Consider the following 22,202-nt stretch of genomic DNA (forward strand, 5'->3'; position numbering starts at 1 on the left):
AGAGCCCGTGCTCCACAGCAAGAGAAGCCACCACGATGAGAAGCCTGCGCACTGCAACAAAGAGTAGCCCCGGCTCGCCGCGAGAGAAAGCCTGTGCGCAGCAATGAAGACCCAACGCAGCCGTAAATAAATAAACAAATAAAGGTAGCGTCATGGCCTCCCAAAGCCTCTGGTAATACAGTACCAGTAGTTCCCTCCCCACCACCACCCCCCTCCCCCTCCACGGCCATTCAAGGTTTCACTTTCCACGGTTTCAGTTACCCAGGGGCAACCTTGATCCAAAAACATTAAATGGGACATTCCAGAAACAAACAATTCACAACTTTTAAACTGCACGCCATTTTGAGTAGCTAGCCCTCATCCCTTTGTCCTGCGTACCCTGCCTATTTGTCATTTAAAAGCCATCTCAGTTATCAGACTGACCGTCACAATACCACAGTGCTTGTGTATCAAGTAACCCTTACTTTACCTAATACAGGCATACCCCGTTTTATCGTGCTTCACTTTACTGCACTTTGCAGGTACCGCATTTGTTACAAGTTGAAGGCTGTGGCAACCCTGACTCCAAGGAGTCTAGGGGTACAACTTCTCCAATAGCATTTGCTCACTTTGTGTCTCTGTGTCACATTTTGGTAATTCTCGCAATATTTCAAACTTTTTCGTTATTGTTATTATATTTGTTACTGTGATCTGTGATCAGTGATCTTTGATGTTACTACTGTAATTGTTTTTTGGCATTTTTAGCAATAAAGTCTATTTATGTATTCATTTATTTATTTATTTATAGCTGCATTGGGTCTCCACTGCTGTGCGCGGGCTTTCTCTAGTTGCAGAGAACGGAGGCTACTCTTCGTTGTGGTGCGCGGGCTTCTCATTGTGGTGGCTTCTCTTGTTGCGAAGCACAGGCTCTAGGCGCGCAGGCTTCAGCAGTTGTGGCACGCAGGCTCAGCAGCTGTGGCACACGGGCCCAGCTGCTCCACGGCATGTGGCATCTTCCCAGACCAGGGCTCGCACTTTTGTCCCCTGCATTGGCGGGCGGATTCCTAACCACTGCACCACCAGGGAAGTCCCTAGCAATAAAGTATTTTTAATTAAGGTATGTGCATTGCTTTTTTAGACATAATACTATTGCACATTTACTAGACTGCGATGCAGTATAAACATAACTTCTATATGCACTGGGAAACCAAAAAACTCATGTGACTCGCTTTACATCATACCCACTTTATTATGGTGGAATGGAACCAAACCTGCACTATCTCCAAGGTAATGGTCCCAAGGCGCAATAGGGATGCTGGCAATTCAGATATGCCAAAGACAAGCCATAAAGTCCTTTAAGTAAAAAAGTGAAAGTCCTCAATTTAGTAAGTTAAGAAAAAAAAGTTACATGCCGAGGTTGCTAAGATCTATGGTAAGAATGAATTTTCCATCCATGAAGTTAAAGAAGGAAAAAGAAAGCTGTGCTAATTTTGCTGTTGCATCTCAAACTGCAAAAGTTACAAGACTACAGTGCATAAGTGCCTAGTTAAGATGGAAAAGGTATTAAATTTGTACAGTAGGATATTTTGAGAGAAAGAAAAACCATATTCATGTAACTTTTATTATAGTGTATTGTTATAATTGTCCTATGTTATTATTTGTTGTTGCTAATCTCTTACTGTGCCTAATTTATCAACTAAACTTTATCATAGGTATGGCTGTATAGGAAAAAACACAGTGTATACGGGGTTCAGTACTATCTGTGGTTTCAGGCATCCACTGGGGGTCTTGGAACATATTCCTCCTGGATAAGGGGGAACTAACATTTTTTTAAATTTCCTAAACTAAGAGCCAAACCTACAAAATATTAGAAACGTCTCTAAAAAAATCTAACAGTATGAAAAAAGACTGTGGAAGATCACTACAAATTGATACATACTGATTTCCAGGCTACACTGTTGAATAAAAATAAGCAAAAGAATACATACACTCAGAAGAATATGTAAAGGCTGGACCTCCGGAATGGCTAGGTGAGAGCACCTGAGAGCACCAGACTGGGAAAGATTTAGGATGTTTGTAGGAAAAGTCAGCACCACCGACTCTATGGACATGCCTTTCACACAGGCTGACTGAAGGGGAGGGTTACCACCACCACAGGGCCCAGAGCAGAATTCGTTGCTGGAATAAATGCACCGTGAACCTCTGAGTGTGACCACTCAAGTTCAAGTGATAAGGATCTGTGTTCATGCCACTGCTTACAATACGCAGAGGAACTAAAGGATGGAAAACTTCTTTTCAAAAGCCACGTCTTGAAAATATTTTCTGCTTAAAAGTCAAAAGCACCTGAAATGTAGGATCCGGAGGTCTCGGTTCTAATCTTAAATGAACCAGCCACATGACCCCTGGCAAGTTTTCTCATCTATAAAAAGATGCAGATGGGTAATGACCAATGTCAATCTTCAAATCCAAAATCCTAAGACTCTAACAATAAAGTACAAAGACCCTGGAATTTGCAATATATGGGACCTATTCGGATCCTGATTCAAACACACTGTAAAAAAGGATAAGACAATAGGGTAAATTTGAATCCTGGATTTTTATTTGATCCTATTAAAGGTTATCGTTTGATTTTTTTTAGTATTGTTGAGATGTTTCAAAGTCTCCCTACTTTTCAGAGACATAATAAAATACATACAATGAAATCATACTACGGCTAGGATTTGTTTCAAAATAACAAAGGTGAAGGAGAATGAGGTACAGATGAAACAAAACTGGCCGTGAACTGATAACTGTGGAAACTGGGTGTTGGGTCCGTGGAAGTTCATTACATTATTCTTTATCCTTTTTGAAGTTTGAGATTTTCCACAATAAAAAGCTAAAATAAAATACTGACTGAAAAAAGTTCAAAAGAAAAAAAACCATCATTTTGCTCCTATTAAAGAGAAATAATATATAATGAAGGGAGAAAACAACAATAAAAATGGTATTTCTGGATTATTTCTCAGTTCCTAGGTTTCTCCAAATGTAACATTGGAGGAACCATACTAATTCCAGACCCTAAGCCTATAAAAACATTTGGAACATCTGGAAGATGAACCCCCAAAGTCCCCCACGCCTCTTGGTATTCGTGCCTTTGGGGAATCTCTGCCCACAACGTCCCAAGGCTGTTCTGTGTTACCAGTGGCACACAGCAGAGGAGATAGCAAGACACTTCTGCGATTAGTTTATAAAGAAGGGGGGGCGTGCTCCCACAAGATCCTTCCCTCCCTCCCTCCTTCCCCCTCACCCTCGCTCTCTTATCACACACACTGGGGGAAACCAGCTGCCAAGTCCTGAAGACATGGAGACAGCCCTGGGGACAGGCCCCTACCCCACAGGCTGTGAAGAATTAAGGCCCAGAACACCCACAAGACGGAGCTGGAAGCCCTGGCCAAGAGCTTAACGGCAACCTCCCCGGAGACCCGAGGCCAGAGCCCCCCAGGTAACCACTCCAGGTTCCTGCCCCTTGGAAACTAGGAGCTAATAAATGTTTGTTTTAAACTGCTAAGTTTGGGGGTAATTTGTTCCAGCAAAGATATCTAATACAGATGGTGCTGGAATAATGCTGGGAACTGCATAAAGTTCAGTGTGATGTTCTATCATGCAAATAAAACTGTTATATACTATGGTTCCTGTTAATTTTATGTACTACTTTAGAAACAATACTAAACTGCATTCAAACGTATTACATGAACACTGGGCGTCAGGAAACTGTTTTATCATGATTCCTATAGGGAAACATCCTGTATATCATTGTAATTTAACATTCAAGTGTTAAGACTGCCTGCACCACTTGGCGGTGTTCCTCTTTCATGAGGATGTCCTGTTTGTCCATCTAGATTGTAATCAGAGAGCACATTTCACATACACTTTTCACCCTATAGCCGTTAGGGTCAGTTAAGCCAATAGTTGAGTGAATAATCAATTATTTTGAGTTCAGTCAAGTTACCTAGTGCAAACTCCTGTTTTAAGAAAGAAATGGATGCCCAGAGAGGTCCCAGTGCTAAGTTAGGGGCAGGGCGAGGACCAGAAATACAGTCTCCTGCTCTCCTGCCCTGTCTAGGGACTAGGAAGGAAATCAGAAGATAAGGCAAACAAAGGGAATGTAGAAGAAAAAGGAAAGGAGAGGACGGCCTCTGCTTATAAATGGAATTGACGTCATCTTACATAATAATACTATGCTATTAATAACGTTTTTAACAATAACAATTTTAAAAGGAGTTCTTTGGCATTCCCTCCTCTACCTGAAATGCCCTGCCTCCTCCCAAACTCCAGCCCCTCACGCCCGGCTTTCCAGGAAGCCCCCAATCCCCTGTGCAAGGAGTGGGCTCTCCTTCCTCCAACAGGCACGTTACCTCTACTTCTTCTCTACCATATATTTGTAAAACATGACACACATAAATGTAGCATTTATTCATCCAACAAGCAGAGTGCCTACTAAGAGCCAGGCACCACACTGGGCACGAGCACTGCTGAATAACACCCGCCGTGCACAAGGAGCCTTGCACCCCTTTGAAAAGATAACCCCTCGGTGATCACTACGCTGACTGAAATCTGCCTCACCACCACCACCAGCTGCCTGTCTCAACACCCGTCCAGAGTCCGCACACGAAAGGAGCCCAGCAGATACGTTTGTCTATGTTATGTGGCTGGGAGGCCACCCCAACCTCCACAAGCCCCGTGTCCTCCCAGACAATAAGCAGTAACGTAAGGACAGGATCTGTTCTCCCTTTAAATCGTCTGTATCCCCCCCTTCACAACGTGGAGGACCCTGTACAATGATCTCAAAGAGCCCACTGGGGTCGGACCCTTAAGTCCTGCTTCCATCAGCAGGTCCTCCAACTCTCCCTTCTCCCCATCTTTGACCGGACTCCGCACAAGACCCCTGCGAATGGCCCTGCACACAGAGAGAAGTCATCATCTCAGGTGGCATGAGCTTCCTCCTCCCTGAGTGTTATGGGTTATACTGTGTTCCCCTACAAAAAGGTACGTTGGAGTCCTAACTCCTAGTAACTCTGACTGTGACCTTATTTTGAGATTGGACCTTTACAGAGGTAATCAAGTCAGAATGTCATGAGGGAGAGCCCTAATCCAACAGGACTGGTGTCCTTAGAAGGGCAATTTGTACACACAGACAGAGGCACACCGGAAGAACGCCACGTGAACAGGAAGGCAGAGAGCAAGGATATGTGCCTACAAGCCAAGCAATGCCAAAGATTGCCAGCAAACCAGCAGAAGCTAGGAGAAAGACAAAACAGATTCTCCTTCATAGCCTCTAAAGCAATCAACATCTAGCCTCCAGAAATGAGAGGCAATAAATTTGTTTTTTAAGCACTCAATTTGTGGTTCCTTGTTATGGCAGCCCTGGGAAACGAATCCACTGAATTCAACACTACAGCCCTACTGTGGAGATATGGACCCATCACTGGCTCAGCCAGTACTAACGCAGACACAGGTGCTCAACTGAGATCAGTACCTGCTAGACACCAGACACTCCAGGCTCACAAGCTAAGGGGCTCCTGAGGGTGTAGAGCAAACAGCTGTCTCTTCCAGCTCTTAAAAGTGCAGGGAGCAGGAAAGCTAATGATTAGCTTGTAATTTTGAAAAAACAAGACAGGAAGCAATGCCTTCTCATTGCAATCCCACAGCTGGTGCCCCCAAATGCCTCATGTGATCAAGGACAGTGGCATGTGGCAGGCTAGCAGTCCTGTTTTTCATCAATTTCACAATAATACCTGAAAACGCTGCACTTCCCCTTCTATCAACTAACAGAGGTAGACTGAAAGCCAGCATGGGCAAACACTGTTTTTTTTTTTTGCCTAGACCAGATCTGGCTTTTAAATCCTTTTTTAAAATTTTCCTCTCCCAAAAGCTTTTAACTTTAAAGGGAAAATCTACAAAAATCCTTTTAAACACCTATGGGTTTACTTGTTTAAAAGGCACAACATGAAATATCTTGATTTCCTTTCAATCATTTCAGGAAGATTGCGGCTGGCTGAACTTAACACAAAATAAGTTTGGGTTTGATGCGGCGGGGGGGGAAACAAAACAGTAACTCTGGACAAGTGAATTTTTTAAAGTCCTGTGAACTGTGAATGATTCCTCTACCTGATCAGCTGGAATTGGCCAGCATTTTCCAGTCTGGGTACATGGTTATTACTAACCACCACAACATAGAGGTGGGCTGGGAGGATGCTATCTTAAAAACACAGATCAAACTTCCCTTTAAAGATAGCAATTGAACACCTGTATTTAGCTCAGCTGTTTCCCTAAACCTCTCTAAATCTATAGTACAATAAAGGAATTTTTCTCAATGGCATAAAGCAAAAAGAGGAGAAAACAGCAACCAACTTCTAAAAGCTAGGTCCCTGCTGCACAATGGTAAATGGCAGAAATGAGAGAGAAATCCTAAGCCAGTGTCCTAAACCAGTACTGGAAAAAGCTAAGAAGCGACCAGATAAACGGCACAGAACCTCCCGAAAGGTTCAAGGACCGGCAGCCCTGTGAACTTCAGAAAACAGACACAACGGTGGGAGTGAAAAGCATCTTGCTCCACTACTGCCAAAGCAGCACGTTTATTCTCTGGCGGTCAAACAGCAGGTGTGAGGGCTGGGCTGCGAGGCGCAGCTGAAGATGGGGTGCTGCAACAGCAAGCTTTGGCTGCAGCAGCCACCCCAAGACTCAGAAGCTTAAAAGAGCCTCTCATCCTCCAGAGGAGGAGCCGAGGCCTGTTCACATGGCCGCAGAACGGTTTCAGCAGAAGGGCCAAGCCACAAAGCAAAGGCACTCACTGTTCAAGCCACTGATGGCCTGCCATTTGGTCACATCCCATTGGCAAAACACGTCACACGATCAGGCCCAGAGTCAAAGAAATACTGCAACGTGTAGCAGGCACTTTTTCCCCCGTCTACCACAGGCACTACGCTGAAAACGGGGGTTACGTCCCAAATAATGACAGACGTCTTCTAGCCCTCTTCTCTTACTTGGCTCCCGGGACACAGGCAGCCATGCATACCCCTCCTAAAAGGGCACTGGGCAGTCTTCTCTGGGAAACCTGACCAGCCAGAGGAAAAAAAAAAAATGATCTGACACTAGGGGTTCCCCAATGATCTGTCTGCCACGCGTGCTCTTGGCAGACAGGCCGAGAGCAAGGACCACCCTCACCCTGAGAGCTGGTTTCCGGTCAGCCTCTTAGTCTACTAGTCTTCAAAATGAGCTGCAATTTTAAAAACAAGAACAAAGCATTCTAACAATATTTGACTGTGTTGGTTGTTACATGACTATGTCAAAACTCAGAATTATACACTAAAAAGAGTAAATTTGGGGGCTTCCCTAGTGGCGCAGTGGTTAAGAATCCGCCTGCCAATGTAGGGGATACAGGTTCGAGCCCTGGTCCGGGAAGATCCCACATGCCGTGGAGCAACTAAGCCCGTGTGCCACAACTACTGAGCCTGCGCTCTAGAGCCCACGAGCCACAACTACTGAAGCCCACGTGCCACAGCTACTGAAGCCTGTGCACCTAGAGCCTGCGCTCTGCAACAAGAGAAGCCACCGCAATGAGAAGCCTGCGCACCAAAACGAAGAGCAGCCCCTGCTCACAGCAAATAGAGAAAGCCCGCACGCAGCAACAAAGACCCAACTCAGCCATATTTAAATAAATAAATAAATAAATAAATTTTATAGATATTAAGAAAAAGAGTAAATTTTCTATGTAAATTATACCTCCAACAAACTGTAAAAAAAAAAAAAACTTTGAGAAAAGAGATATAGGAGAAGAAATACTAAAACAAAAACCAAAGTATTAACATCCTCAGGGAGCTAAGAGAGAAGAAATTGAAAAAAACTGCACCCATAAAACAAACAAAAACCTTTTCAGAGAACAATAAAAAAAAGAGTTATTTGAAATTAAATACATGAGAGCAAAGAAAGCTCAACAGAAGGGTTAGAAAAAGGTAAAGCTGAAAAGACAAAAGGACAAAACAAGCCACAAGCACCAAGGGCACAACAAGTACCCTAAAAGGAAAGACCAGAGCCAGAGAAAACAGAGAAAAGAAAATTAAAGGAATAATAGGGGGAAAAATCCCCAAAATTGAAGAGTGTGAATTTGTAGAATGACATGTCCCAGCAAGCGCCCAGCATAGTGGACAAAAATAAACCCACACCAAGACACAACATGGTGAAATTTCAGAACACTGTAGACAAAGAAAAGATAATATAAGGGTGTAAGAGTTCAGAGAGAATGAAAAATAGGTTTTATACAAAGGATCAAGAATCAGAATGGCTGCAAGCTCCTCAACATCAAATTGAAAGCCAGAAGAGGGAATTCCCTGGCGGTCCAATGGTTAGAGCTCTGCGCTTCCACTGCAGGGGGCACAGGTTCCATCCCTGGTCGGGGAACTAAGATGCTGCAGGCTGTGCAGTGCAGCCAAAAAAAAAAAAGCCAGAAGATACAACAGAGTACTAAGAAGTGATTTAGCACAGAATTCTCTACCCAGGGGACTTCCCTGGTGGCACAGTGGTTAAGACTCCGTGCTCCCAATTCAGGGGGCCCAGGTTCAATCCCTGCTCAGGGAACTAGATCCCACATGCGTGCCGCAACTAAGAGTTCGCATGCCACAACTAAGGAGTGGGCGAGCCACGACTAAGGAGCCCGCCTGCCACCACAACTAAGACCCAGCGCAACCAAATAAAAAAATAATTAAATATTTTTTTAAAAAAATAATTAAATATTTTTTTTAAAAAATAATTCTCTATCCAAATAACTGACTTCCAGAGGGGCTAAAGACTTTTTCAGACAACCAAAGTGCTGACAAGTTTGCATCCCGTGCACTTGCGTAGCTACCTAAAGGATGTGATTCACCAAAACTGAAGGAAGCAAAACCAAAGGGTTTGGGGGAGTAGTGAGGAGGAACGGGATGATCCAAAAGAGCAAGACAGAGGGCTTCCCTGGTGGCGCAGTGGTTGAGAGTCCGCCTGCCGATGCAGGGGACACGGGTTCGTGCCCCGGTCCGGGAAGATCCCACATGCCGTGGAGCGGCTAGGCCCGTGAGCCATGGCCGCTGAGCCTGCGCGTCCGGAGCCTGCGCTCCACAACGGGAGAGGCCACAGCAGTGAGAGGCCTGCGTAGCTAAAAAAAAAAAGAGCAGACAGAGAAGGAAAGTTCCTGACAGCAAAGGGAGATCCCAAGACAACAGCCGAGGGCATCTGCTACCAACCAGAGTACCAAGAAGATGAAGCTCATGGGAGTAGAATATCCACTGGGCCAGAATGAGGTGAGATTTTCCATCCAAGTAAGAGTTTGGGGTTGACTTAGTAAGGAGTCTGCAGACAACCAAGGAAATGGAAAAAACAAAGGCATCATTTACTTAACTTTCAGGAAAACAAAATAATGAGCAGGCACGGAAGCGTAATCATAGCTGACTGCACAGTTCAGCTGTAGCTTGGACATCACAATTCTGAGTGAGGCCTCACCAAAACGTAACTGTACTGCAGACTAGGAGAAGGGTGTCTGACCTGTGAGAGCAAGGAGGGAAGAGATAACCGAATGCTCGTCTTCCCTGCATCCATTCAGCGTGGAATTATTACCTCAAGTTGAAAAAAAAATTTTAAATGGCAAGAAAAGCATGGAGTTTCCAGACTTTGGAGCAAATACCCAGTCAGCTAAAAGAGTTTTAAAAGCATGTCCATCTAAAGAGCAAGAAATGGTGGTGGTCAGGAGTGGGGGAGGGTGTGAAGGGAGTGTCTTATTTTTTAATAAAATGACTTGAATTATTTGATTCTTCAATCTATGTGTATGTATAGCTTTAATTAAAAATAAGCACCAATATGAAATAATTTTATTCAACAAGAAATAAAAATAGTAGATGATCAAGTCACTTGGAAAAATCAGACACTTCGCTTTTTCAAGAGTGAGGCAACCCATCACAGCCCCTCTGACTTTAAGAGCATCTCCTCAGAACATCAGGATTTCCAAAGCAAGAAAGGCCAGGTAAAACCACTCCTTTTCTAGCCTGAAGCAGGAATTATGGTATTGTCTTCAGTTCCCTGGGTGTCCGGGCAGCTTGTCAGAGCCTCCAAGAGATTTAACTTCAAAACAGCTCCGACAGCGCGCACTATCCTTCCTAACTTCCTATCCTGCCTACCTGGAATCCTTCCTCCACTCCCTACTCTGACAGGCTGGGGCACACACCTGACACATCCTGCCTCCAGGACTGAGAGTTTCTTAAGACCTAGCTGTCCAAAACCATGTCCACAACATCACAGGAGCACAAATCACCAGCAATGCCAACCTTTAACCCCAATTCACAGGATCCCTGCGACGAAGCCAATGAGAGACGACACACATACCCTCCCCACAACAGCCAGGTGAGGCATGGGGCTCTATCTCGGCACCTCTCTTCCCTCCTTTCCTGAAGTCTACTATTTCCTTATCTCTCCCTGTATTTAACTGGCTCCACTGCTTTCCTTCACCAGCCCCTACTATTTTATGGTGGAACAGCATTAGACATGGACTCAAACTACTGTACTTGCATTTCTAATGCATCACTTAACGCCCTTTAGCCTCAGTTTTTTCATCTATAAATGGAGATAATACTCCTTGAGGACGGAGACCATGTGGTTATCTCTACGTACTCTGTGGTGCCTAATACAAGATACACTAAAATATTCACGTCTAAAACCATGCTTCCAAGGAGCAATCTCCAATCACCTGCGCTCCCGCTCCTGGCTCTCTCGCCCAGAAAACCCTGGTACACAACCCAGAGCCACACCCCTATATCCTCAGGGACCCAGAAGATTCATCCAACTGCCAAGATGCAGAATGGAAAGCAGGACATACCTGGAAGGAAGTGGGAATACAGACGAGGTTCAGATTCTCTTGTTTCACTCTTTCAGCTGTGGAGACAAAAGCCGCGTTGGTGGTTTTTCTCTCTCCTCACCTTATTTTCCTTGTACTCACATTTGCTCAAATCCCACAGAAAAGGTCCAACCCCTCCCCCCACTGAAATGTCCCTTTCATTCTATGTCCCCACCCTTGCTGAAAAGTTGGTAAACAGCCTTCACATGTCACTAGACAGGGACAAAAAAGCCTAAGGAGGTAAGTATTAACCACAGAAAGAGCAACGTCAGTGTCTGCTAGTATGTGCGTGGCGATATTCAAAGAATTTTGTACACATGAACTTTTAATCCAGTAACGCAAAGATAACTTACAATTACTATCCCCACTTTACAGATGAGGAAACTGAGGCACAGAGAGGCAAAGTAACTGGTACACAGTTAACAAATGGCAGAACTGGGATCTGATCCCAGGCAGTCTAGTGCCAGTCTTAACTACTTCCCTATATAGGCTTTTACAGAGAAAAGCTAGAATTTGACTTTTACAGTTAGTAAAAAAATATAATCATTTATAGACCCCAGGGGGTGGTTAAAGAGGGTTTATTTATTCCCTTCGGATTTGTACATTTCGGGAAAACTTGACTTAAAGAAAAAGAAAAGTCTTGGGAATTCCCTGGTCGTCCAGTGGTTAGGACTCGGTGCTTTCACAACCGGGGCACGGGTTCAATCCCCGGTCAGGGAACTAAGATCCTACATGCCGACGATGCGGCCAAAAAGAAACAAAATACAAAAAGGAAAGTCTTAAGGGATGCAGACAAAGAACGTCTCCTGTCATTTCAGTAAACAAAGGATGTCTGCAGCCATCAAGCCCTCAGCCACTGCAGCTGCCCCCAAGCGGTGCACCCCTGAGAGAATTCAGGACGGAAAAAACAGGATACTGGCTCTAGATTAAGGTGCACATCAAAGGAATAATTTCATTGAGCCCAGACCCTTGCATCTTCCATACACAGGAAAGCACTACATTCGTTAACTTGAGATGTCTGGTTTTTCTTTAATTAATCTTTTGATGTTTGACTGCTCAGGGTTTTTTTTGCAAAAACTCCTATATATCCTGGCTCCTCAACAGTCCCTCAGAGCTATCTGGGAGGCTGCATCCCAGGCTTAAGTCCTCAGTAACACCCCCAAATAAAACATAATTCTTGGGCAATTCTCTGGCGGTCCAATGGTTTAGGACTATGCGCCTCCACTGCAGGGGGTGCAGGTTTGATCCCTGGTCGGGGAACTAAGATCCCACGTGCAACACAGCATGGCCAAAATAAATAAATAAATAAATAACGCACACATACAACATAATTCTCAATTCTGAGGCTGTGTATTTTTTTTCAGTCGACAGGGAAAAACTGTCTTATTAAAAATTTCAGGTCTCCTTAATCACTGGGTGTACACCTTGGGAGATTCAGATGACACTATTATGAAATCCACAGTAATCCCTGTGCCCTAAAATCCTTCACATACTCAGTGCTGAGGCAGAAAGGTGTGCAACACTGAGTTTTCCAGAAGCCATCACACCCGCACCACAACGATTCCTTAAAGACAAAGCATTCCTGCGCTTTGTCCCCTGAGCACAGCCCCTTGGCACCTACCAGAGGAGATCCACATTCAGGCAAGCCTGGCCTCTGGGCTCTGTTCTCACAAACAAGAGCAGGGCGGTCAAACCTGTCCAGCAGCCACCGGGGTTGATAATTCTTGAGCCCTTCCTGAGCCCAGAGACACCCAAATCAGAAGGCAGTCAGCATCTACAGAGCCTGCCACCAACTGCAGGGTCACGGGCAGGCCGAGCCTGCGCTGGCCCGGCCGACCTCGATTTGTTTGCTTGAGAAACCGCAGGCTTTAGAGGGTTTGCCTGCTGACAATTAAGATTCTGTGGAGACCTCACCCTAAGTCAGCTCCTCACCCAGCTCAGCAGAGTAAACAAAGCCAGGGCAACCCCAAATTTGGGTGAAGAGGCCCAAGAATCCCACCCAGAGAAGAGCAGAAACACTCACCTGGCCACAGGCTCCACAATGCTGGTGCCAAGCTGTGCCCGGCTTCCTCCCTCTCCTCTATGCCCCCATCCCCACCACCCCACACAAACATCCAGGAGTCAGCCTGAAAACATACCTATTCGCTGCACAGCGTGGACGATTGTAGAACCACTCCCGATTCCCAGCACTTGGTTATTCTGCAAAAAAAGGAGGAGGGAAATCCAAGACTTATTAATACCGTGTTTCACTCCCTTCTCCAGCCCACTTCCTTAGAGCTATAAAATTATTAGGAACAGCAATTCACCAACTTGGGTGCAAGGTACTGTGCCCACAGAAACATAATCACTGAACCTCAAAGCTGTACTATGTCCTGGTGCCCAGTGGCAATTTATCAGCAGAGCCCTCCTCCTTTCATTCCTGACAATGACATCACCATTTCCTCCTGTAAAAAGATAAACTGAAGCCTATTAAAAATTTTAAGCATTTATTTCAGCAAAAATCAATTTGAATTGGGCAGCACTCAGTCTAGCAGGCAGAAGGGAGCTCTGAGGAGCTGTACAAAATTAAGACTTTTATAGCAAGAAGCAAGCGGGGACAAGGAAGTTATATTGGGCAAAAAAGCAAGCTGGTTATTGTAAAGTTACTTCCCTTTAGGGGACGGCAGGGGTCTACCAGGCAGATGACCTCAATAGTGTTGATAAGGTGATTCCTGATTGACTGAGCTAAGATTCCATTTCCGGGAGAGCCAAAAGTGTAACTAGGTATTGTTTGGTGACGCGGGGCTTGGCATAAGCGACTCCATTTTGGGTCTGTTGTCTCATTTTTAACACTCCCTACCTCTTATCAGCACAAAAGATTTGGCTTATTTACAACATAGAGCAACTTAAGTCAGCCTCACAGAAATGGCCTGCAGATGGACACTGAACGATTTTTGGCCATCCCCGGGAGCACGATCAGAAAGGAAAGACCCTAGGAGAAAAACAGCCTAGCTGAACGTTAAGAGCAGAAAACAGAGGTTTCTGGCTTCAGCGACTTTTCACACAAGTTTAACATCTACACGGTCCCCATCAAGTTGGTGGCATCACAGCGAACCTCAGAGACACATCAAGGCTACCATCCAGAGCTCCAGCCCAAGTCAACAGAAGAGAGTCTGAAGCAACCTTGAACAGCAAATCACGTCAACTCTGTCCGACTGATCCCAAGGGGTCCTCATTTTGCACAAGCCTGCTTCAGACAAAATGGGGAGAGGGTGAAGGCTTAGGGGGGAACATGAGAAACAGTCTTCATCTGCCATATAGGAAGCCACTCCTTGAGTACAACGGAGAAGAAACAGGCATCTTACTACTGAGCCTATTATCTTAAGAAAAGGGGGCAGGTACCTCAGAGTAGATCAGGGGCAGAGTAGGGGCCCAGCCAAGGTCAGTTAGACCACAAACGGCAAAACAAGGTCAGAGTACAAACAGTCAGGAACTAATGTGAAGCTTGGTTCCTAACCAACTTCCTGGGAGTAATCTCCTGCCTGTTTAGGGCAAAACAGCTACAAGCCAAAGCTTAATTTCATCTGTTAAGCACCTACCAAGAAGATTCATAAATGTTAATATAAGTCAAATCTCACAACAACCCCTTGTGACCTCAAGGCCCTTAGCCTCACTTTAGAGATTTAATCCAACACCCTAAGGAAAAATTTAAGACTTAGAAATGAGCAAGAGATTATCAGACATACTTTCAATGAAATGCTGGAATCTGCAGGTAGTATCTGATCCTACAGGGGAGCGTGCCTTTGCTCAAAGTTTCAAAGTCACCAAATAACACCAAGGGGCCTTAAAACAGAGCTTGTGCTAGGTCAGGATTTCACCTGTGATGATGCCCTCAAGAAGGCAATGCATCCAATAGCCATTTAGCTACCTGGGCAAACCTCAATAGCAAGGTCTTCAAGACCAGTAAATACTACATCACAACACAAAATAGCTGAATATCAGAAAATGTACAAACCTTCAAGTAACGAGGAAATGTCTTGACTAGGTAGGCTCAACCTGACCTTCACACCCAACCTGAAGCTGTGAGCTCTAGCTATACAGTAATTCAACTGTCAGATTCCTCATTACCATACACTGCCATATACTCACGTCACCCAGCAGGCAGGTGGCACACACATGAACTTGGGTGAGTCACACAAGCTCTGTGCAAGGCTCCTCCCTTGGCTTTTGAAAGAGGCCAGGAATTGCACAGGCCTGCCAGGCCCAAAGCTCCTCAACCCTGTGGTCCTGCTACCTTGCAATCAAATGACTGGCCAAGAATCAGTGTACCAGCCAAAGCCAAATAGATGTGGCCCAACAGCAGAAGGCTGCCAGGCAGGCTCTGCTGTAGGAGCAGGCTCCTCCTAATGGCAAGTACTGACAACAGGTCATACGTGCAACATCACAACTTGGGTCACCTTGTCCAGTAGGGTAACCTCTTCTGTTGACCAACTGGAACCACTGCCCACCAACTCCTTCAAGCCAAGCCAGCCAAAAAGCTAAGCCCAGGCTCCAAAGAGAACAAAGGAGGCTAGGGACCTTCAGGAGAGCATGGCCCTGCATGGTGACCCATCCTGCAACAGGCACATCTGAGTCCCGGGTGGCTACCCAAAGGCTTCAGCTGAGAACTCTCCAAGTTTTCCACCCACCCAGAAATGCAAGTAGTCACCAATGGGCTAGGGAGATTCACCCCACAACCTCCATATTCGTGTCCACACTCCGCATAATTCATCAAGCATTTACTGGGAAGGCCCCACTGTGACCAACACGGAATGAAAATAAGGTTAACTACCCTCCAGAAGCTTACCCTTCAGGGAACTGGGAGACGCACATACACATAACTAGACCATAAAGACACCTAAGAGGCATAAGGCACCTAAGAGGTATGGAGTGCTACAGAATTCAAGGGGAGAACTGCTTCCCCTACAAGACTAAGGAAAAACTGAAAGGAAGAATGGCCTTTGAACCAAACCCTGAAGGACATATATGATTTTAATAGGCAAAAGCAGCGGACAAGAAAAAGCACTCTTGGTCAAGGGTTTTGATATTAAAACACACACTCTATGCCGGTAGTCTGTCCTTTCCAATGTTCTGGTACATGGGAGAGAAGGGAGCAGAGAAGGAAACAAGACTGTGGGCTTAAACACAAGAACCAGAGCCTCTCATCTGTGTATCCCCTCCACCTGCCTCAGTACTGGTTGACAATAGATGCTCCTGATGTGTCTTATGGAGGTTAGGACGAGGCCACCTGAGGGGCACAGTGACAAGAGTAGATTAAAGCTTCAGAAGATGGTAATGCACCACTTGGGTGGTCGACAGAGGGGACGAGATAAGGGCAACTGCAATCTTCTGGCCATGAGGAGAGCCTAAACCGGGAAAGTTGGCAGGCCAACAGGAAGGGTCAGTTCTAAGAACATTCCAAAGGTGGAACCAACAGGACCTCGCACACAACCTAGCTTGATAAACTTACACAAGTGAGTATGAAACGGAGCAGGACCCTATGGGGTCCTCCCGTACAAATCCTTTCCGTGTCCTTCGCTTCCTGTTTGTAGGAAATAGGCTTCTTTCAGCCTCCTTGACCTCCCCTGAGTTCCAAAGGGCAGATTCAAACAGTTGCTAATCCGGGAAGGAAGAGACTGCAGAAACCAGGGAGGTGCAGTCAAGACAGGCAAGGTCCCGGTTCCTTCTCAAGGAATATACAAAACAATACAACTCTGAGTTCCTGTACGGGAACTAAGGCCCCACCCAGGTGGAAGATGGTAAATTCACGCTGGGCGAAAGACTTCCGGCTAACCATCACCCAGTTATCTCACCATCAACCAATCAGAAGAAAGTCTGCACTCAGTGGAAGATAAGACTCTGAACGCCCCCTCCCCAAATGATTAACCGCGATTAACTTCCCCTTTCTCCCCTGGAGTTGATCCTTGGGAGTCTGCCTTCTCCCCAGGTTGCCGGCCTCCAGAATAAAATAACCTTTTCTTTCCAACCAACACTTGTCTTTGGAGGGGTGAGCAGCCAAACCTGGGTTGTGTAACAAGTAAACAGTTTCAAGACACAAAGTGCTAAAGGAAAACTCGGCCTTAGATGGAAAAAAGGATAGGATACCCCCTGGAGAGAGCAGCTAAGCCTTGACAGTGAGGTACTGGACTATGCTCAATAAACCTGTGGTTCTGAATTAAGTTATCTTGTCTGCAAAGTATCCAGGACCAGCCTCTCCTCCTCCCTTTAGCCACATTTCTGACCACCACACCAACTACCTACACATAGTAGGCACTCAACAAATACCTGCAATGAATGAATCAAAGTTACAAAGCAGAAAATACAAAATTCAAGTAGTGTTGGCATCTCAGAAAAGAAGTTTGAAAAGGAAAGTGGGTGTAACAGATTGGGGTGAGTGCCCCCAAAAGGCCTATGACGATCTCCCCAGGATTGCCTGGTAACTTCATGCAATAATGTGGCCAGAATCCAGTGTTTTGCGGCTCTGGCCTAAGGTGGGAGCTTGCAGATTGTAATTTAACCAAATACAAAATAATAAAACAATGGTCAGGGAGGGGCGTGCCACCAAACAGGAATGCAAATAGGTTAACAGGAAATGTAATACATGGGTCTTTTCTAATTGTATAGATCTCATTTATCCATTACATTTATCCATTATGATTCACTTTATCCGGGCATTTTGAAATTTCAGCTTACCGTCCCAATTTTGCAGCTGAGGCACGTGAATCCCAAAAGGAGAGCCAGATTACACATTTTACATTATCTCTGTGAATCCCCACAGAAAATCCTATTGCTAACCACACTATTAAACCAGAACAGAGCAGCTGCGTAACAGGTGGAAGGGCACTGGAACGGAAGTCACTCGGTTTGGGTCCTGGAGGATCCTTGGTCATTCCTCCTACAGAACACGCTGAGCCAAAGGTTACCACACTCGCCCCTCCCACTTAGCCAGGCGGTGGGAGGATCAAACATCTATCTACGCAAAATAACTTTGTACACGAAAGCATTACCAAATGTAAAGAATAAAGAACCATTACTAGAGAAAAGGGAATCTGATACCACTTTCCAGGAAGCAGAAAAGAAAGACTAAAAGCCAATAAAGTCAAGGAAACTCCACCTAAGGGCAGAGATACTCAACTTGGCCGCCGGTATTACAATTAAGATAACTGCTGACAGCAAATGCGCTCGGGTTAAAAGACTCCACCCAAGAGGACCACACCCGCAACACAGCAAACAAGTAGGGCCACGACCTCGCCAAGTAAGAGCTAAACATCTCCACATCCCGACCTTAAAGAGGGTCCTCCAGACTTAAAGTGTCAAAAGGAGGAGGTTTAAGGCCTGGGTTTCTCCTCTGGCTCAGTCTCCTCTTCCCTCCAACAAGTACACTGAGGAGCGGGTGCGCGCCCAGCTAAGCACTTTCTTGGAGTAAAATTTCAAAACACTTTTAAAATCAGCTCCCCCCCCCCGCGACTTCCCAGGACAGTGAAGCGAGTGAAGACCTCTCGCAGTCCCAGTCTCTTATTTGTTGAAAAGGAAGCCACACGCTAAGTCCCTACTAACCCCACTCCAAACATCAGACGCACACCACCAGGCTCCACTTTGCAAACTTATCTGGCCTGACAAGCAGTCTTTAGATAGCACAACTTTAGGGGACGCGACCCCAACCGATCCCACATCTAAAAGGCCTTGAAGGAGCAGGTCTCAAGGCGGGTGAAATGCGTACCCCCTCCCCTCTCACGCAGCTCCCTCCCTGCCAGGAACTAGGCGCACCCGGCAGTGCCCAGAGCGCGAGCCCATCAGGCCGAGCACGGGCGCCCCACGTCCTGAGCTGCTCACCCTCACGTGGTTCTCCACGGCCGCGCGGCCCGCCAGCTTCTTGGCCTCCTCGGCCTTCGACATCGTGGAGGGGGCCGGGCAGACGCTGTTAGCGTCCCCGCCAGCTGTACTCGTGCTGCCAGCGCCGAACTGCGCCCGTCCCGGCAACTGCACGTGGGAACCCGGAACGCCCCAGCTGTTCCCACCTCCGCCAGAGGCCGCGCCCCCGGCCCGCCCGGGCAGCGGGGCCAGGACCCGCCCGTAGAGGGTGCTGAAGGGCCCGGGTCGCTGCATCCCGCCGCCCCGCTCCAGCCTCCGCCACGGTCCCACCCCCCCGGCTCTGCCGGAAGTCTGGTAGCTGACGTACTAGGTCCGCGTCTGCTGCAGCGAGGGGCTTTCTGGGAAATGTAGTTCTACGGCTTCAGTGGCCTAAAGCCGTGCCCCAGCCTGGACTACCAGCCCCACAATGCTCCGCGACCGGGTTCGCAAATCTCGGCGACAGGCATTGGCGCAACGGCTTGTACCGCCCAAGTAGCCCAGGTGGGGTCAATCCTGGAGATTTTTCTCTTTGCCCCAGCATCTGCGAAGGGAGTGTTAGACCTGACCCTGTTGTTTTTTCTAGAAGTAAGAACGTGGCGGTGGACGAGGCCTGAGGGCAGTCGCTCTTCTAGAGATGTCCTTTTGGGAGTGACTTCTCTAGACTGACGCCGCAGGGAAACGCACCTGGGGGCCCCGGCTCCCACTTTAGTCCATATTTAGGCCCCCCCCGCCCCCCACCGCAGGCCCAAGGCTACAAATTAGAACGCCCAGCCTTAGATGTTGTTCTGCATTGGGCAGCGTTGGATGGCACGGTTTCCCTCCAGATGGAGCCTGGCTGGGAACATACGTGTGACCTGCAGAAACCCTGCAATACTTGTTGACTTAAAAAGGGCTTTCACTGAACCTAACAGCTTTCTCTTTTCTTCTCTACCTTTAAAGTATCTTGCTGTAGGTGTGGACGAAAAAAAACGCACGACGTAAGGGCAGTGACTTTCAGTTTTATTCCGGGACCTTACTAGGGACTCTAGCCTGGGAGATAAACCTCTCAGCTATGTGGAACTATTACGAAGAGATAGGGGAGGGGCCAGTATATATATATATATACATATGTATACATTTATATGTATATGTATACATATGAATTTTTGATCTAGGAAATGTATTTAAGCATACATCTTGGTAAAAGATGACTGCTAATCATTAAAAATATATATATTGAATATATCTCAAGTTAATGATTTTAGTGCTTTCCCAAATATGGGAAGATCCAAGAATCTAGGGTCATTGAAATTCCTCCTTAGATATGCATTTAACTATCTAGGGGCCATGTATCCAAAACACAAAATGCTTCATACTGTTTTTCTTCATCCTGAATTCCCCTCAGGGTGCACTGCTGGTGGGGCAACTGCAGGATTGAGACTTAGCCCTTCGTGTAACTGGATGATGAGTGGGACTCTTTGTCCTTTTGTTTGTTTGTTTACAGAGGGAATAGGGAGGGTCAGAGAATTCTTATTGTCCCCATTTTACAGGTGAGAAAGCTATTGCTAACACCAGCCATATAAACTACTTAGAGGTCTTTAAAAAGCACTAGCCTTTGTGCTACTCCTCCAAGTTGGTGGAATCCATTCTGTCTGCCATGAATTCATCTCCTTCAAAGTCACTTTTCAGGTCTTCTCCCTCTTCTGTGTGCAAGGCACCGGTAAAAGTTGTGTTATCGCCCTGGTCACCTGGATTCTCTTTGCCATGACCCCTGAGGCTGTCAGCCCCTGCACCTTCTGAAAGGAAAATCAAAATGGAGTCGGTAAGAGAGTTCTCTAAGATGGAGTCAGGAGGCCGTTGGGGAAGTGTGATTTATGCACATCTAATCTGACCACTTTCTGTCTTAAAGCAGGCATTCAGGACATCTGCCAGAAGCTCGGGATACTTATCAGACCCTTACCCTAAAATAACTCCAGACAGCCTATCTACTTATTGGGACCCTTACCCTAAAATAACTCGTGACAGCCTAGTCTTTCAGGACAAATATTTTCTTACCTGCATTGAGAATCAATTACAATTCTTGCTAGACAACTCTAATAACCTTGTGGTTTTGTCCGTATAAGCTCCTGGCTTTTTCTCTTCCCCAGAACACTCTTGAATTTTACCTGAATCTGTGTCTCCCGAATTGCAATTCTTAAGACCCCAAATAAAGCTCCTTCTGCTTGACAGCCTCGATACTGATCCCACTACAATCGCCCACCAACAGTTCAACCACCTCCACCTTGGCCTGCAGGAGGGAAAGTTATTTGAGGTGATACTTGAATCCTACGTTTTAGGCAGAATTTGGAAATTAGCGCAAAGTGCTGGCTGAGATGCAGGAAAAAAGAAAAATACGTGCATCTTCACTACAGTTGGTCTCTACAAACTTGTGGCCTCTCCTGCATCCTCTTGGGGGCAGTCTCCCCCCCTTCAGATTTCTCCATCAAAAGGTTACTGGAGCAAATATCAGTGCCAATCTCTGCTTTACCCACCTCACTCCCCACCGCCCCCAGCTGCCCCCAGTCTCCAGCATTTGCACTGGGGCTTCCCACCATCTTGATTGCCCTGCCTGTCTGTCTGTCCCTCTCTGCACTGCCAGCTCCATCTTATTCTTTAGACTCAGCTGAAATCCACCTCCTCAGAGAAGTCCCCCTGACTACCCTGTCTAAATTGGGTTCCCACCCACCCATCCTCTATCACTTTACCAGTGTTTCCTTTCATTCATAGAACTTTCCTTGATTATTTATGTTTACTTGGTTTTGTATTTGTTTGTCATCTGTCCTCTCTAGAAAATAATATTCTGGGAGTTCCCTGGCGGTCCAGTGGTTAGGACTTCGACACTTTCACTGCCATGGCCCTGGGTTCAATCCCTGGTAGGGGAACTAAGATCCTGCAAGCCGTGTGGCGTGGCCAATAATAATAATATTTCTGAGAAGAGGGAATTTGCTTTTTTTCCTCTACAGTATCCTCCGTGTGTTTGACATGTAGATGGTCCGTAACAAATACCTAAAGCATGACTAGATAACGGATACATTTCATGCCTAACCCCACACTTCACCTTCAGCTGTACAGAATTTCAATTCCTGCACACATGCTCTTACCTCCATGTCTTGAAAACACTGTACTCTTCTCTCAGATGTTCCTAAGGTCTCCACTCTTGTGCATGTTACTCTGTAACCCTGAACCCCACTGCTTCCGGGGTTGGCTGCCCTTCTGTGCTTCCACTCACCTCTACCCTCTCTGTGATAGTTCACCTTGCTCTATTCATGCGACTGTCTCTCTCAAAAGATTGTGAGACTGTGTCTCTTGATAGCACAGACAGTCTATTCCTCATAGAATGAACAGTGCCCGGCTCAATATTTTGGGAGTAAGCAGTGTTCTAAAAGGTCCACCTGTCTGTGCCTCTGTTTTTGTTTCTTTTCTTTCTTTCTTGTCTCTCCTC

General features: G+C 46.2%; 1 protein-coding gene across 6 annotated transcripts in view; it reads right to left on the reverse strand.

Moving 5' to 3' along the window:
- The window catches only part of RPIA (ribose 5-phosphate isomerase A), a 155,710-nt gene extending 136,690 nt beyond the window's left edge, over nt 1–19,020 (reverse strand). The window contains exons 1-3 of one of the 6 annotated variants that reach the window (XM_089922829.1): nt 18,725–19,018; nt 13,012–13,072; nt 10,856–10,911 (exon numbers count right to left, since the gene is read on the reverse strand). In XM_089922829.1, the coding sequence (XP_089778955.1) occupies nt 10,856–10,911; nt 13,012–13,072; nt 18,725–18,997 (390 nt within the window). In that variant the 5' untranslated portion in view covers nt 18,998–19,018. Of the gene's footprint in view, nt 1–10,855; nt 10,912–13,011; nt 13,073–18,724 lie in introns of all 6 variants that reach the window. The other 5 variants (XM_089922828.1, XM_089922831.1, XM_089922832.1 and 2 more) reach the window with 5 other exon arrangements.
- Nucleotides 19,021–22,202: the final 3,182 nt, after the last annotated feature.

Source organism: Delphinapterus leucas, chromosome 13 (assembly GCF_059928025.1).
Source record: "Delphinapterus leucas isolate spDelLeu-1000000601 "Yukka" chromosome 13, BTC_Dleu_Yukka2, whole genome shotgun sequence".
Classification (NCBI taxonomy): Eukaryota; Metazoa; Chordata; class Mammalia; order Artiodactyla; family Monodontidae; genus Delphinapterus; species Delphinapterus leucas.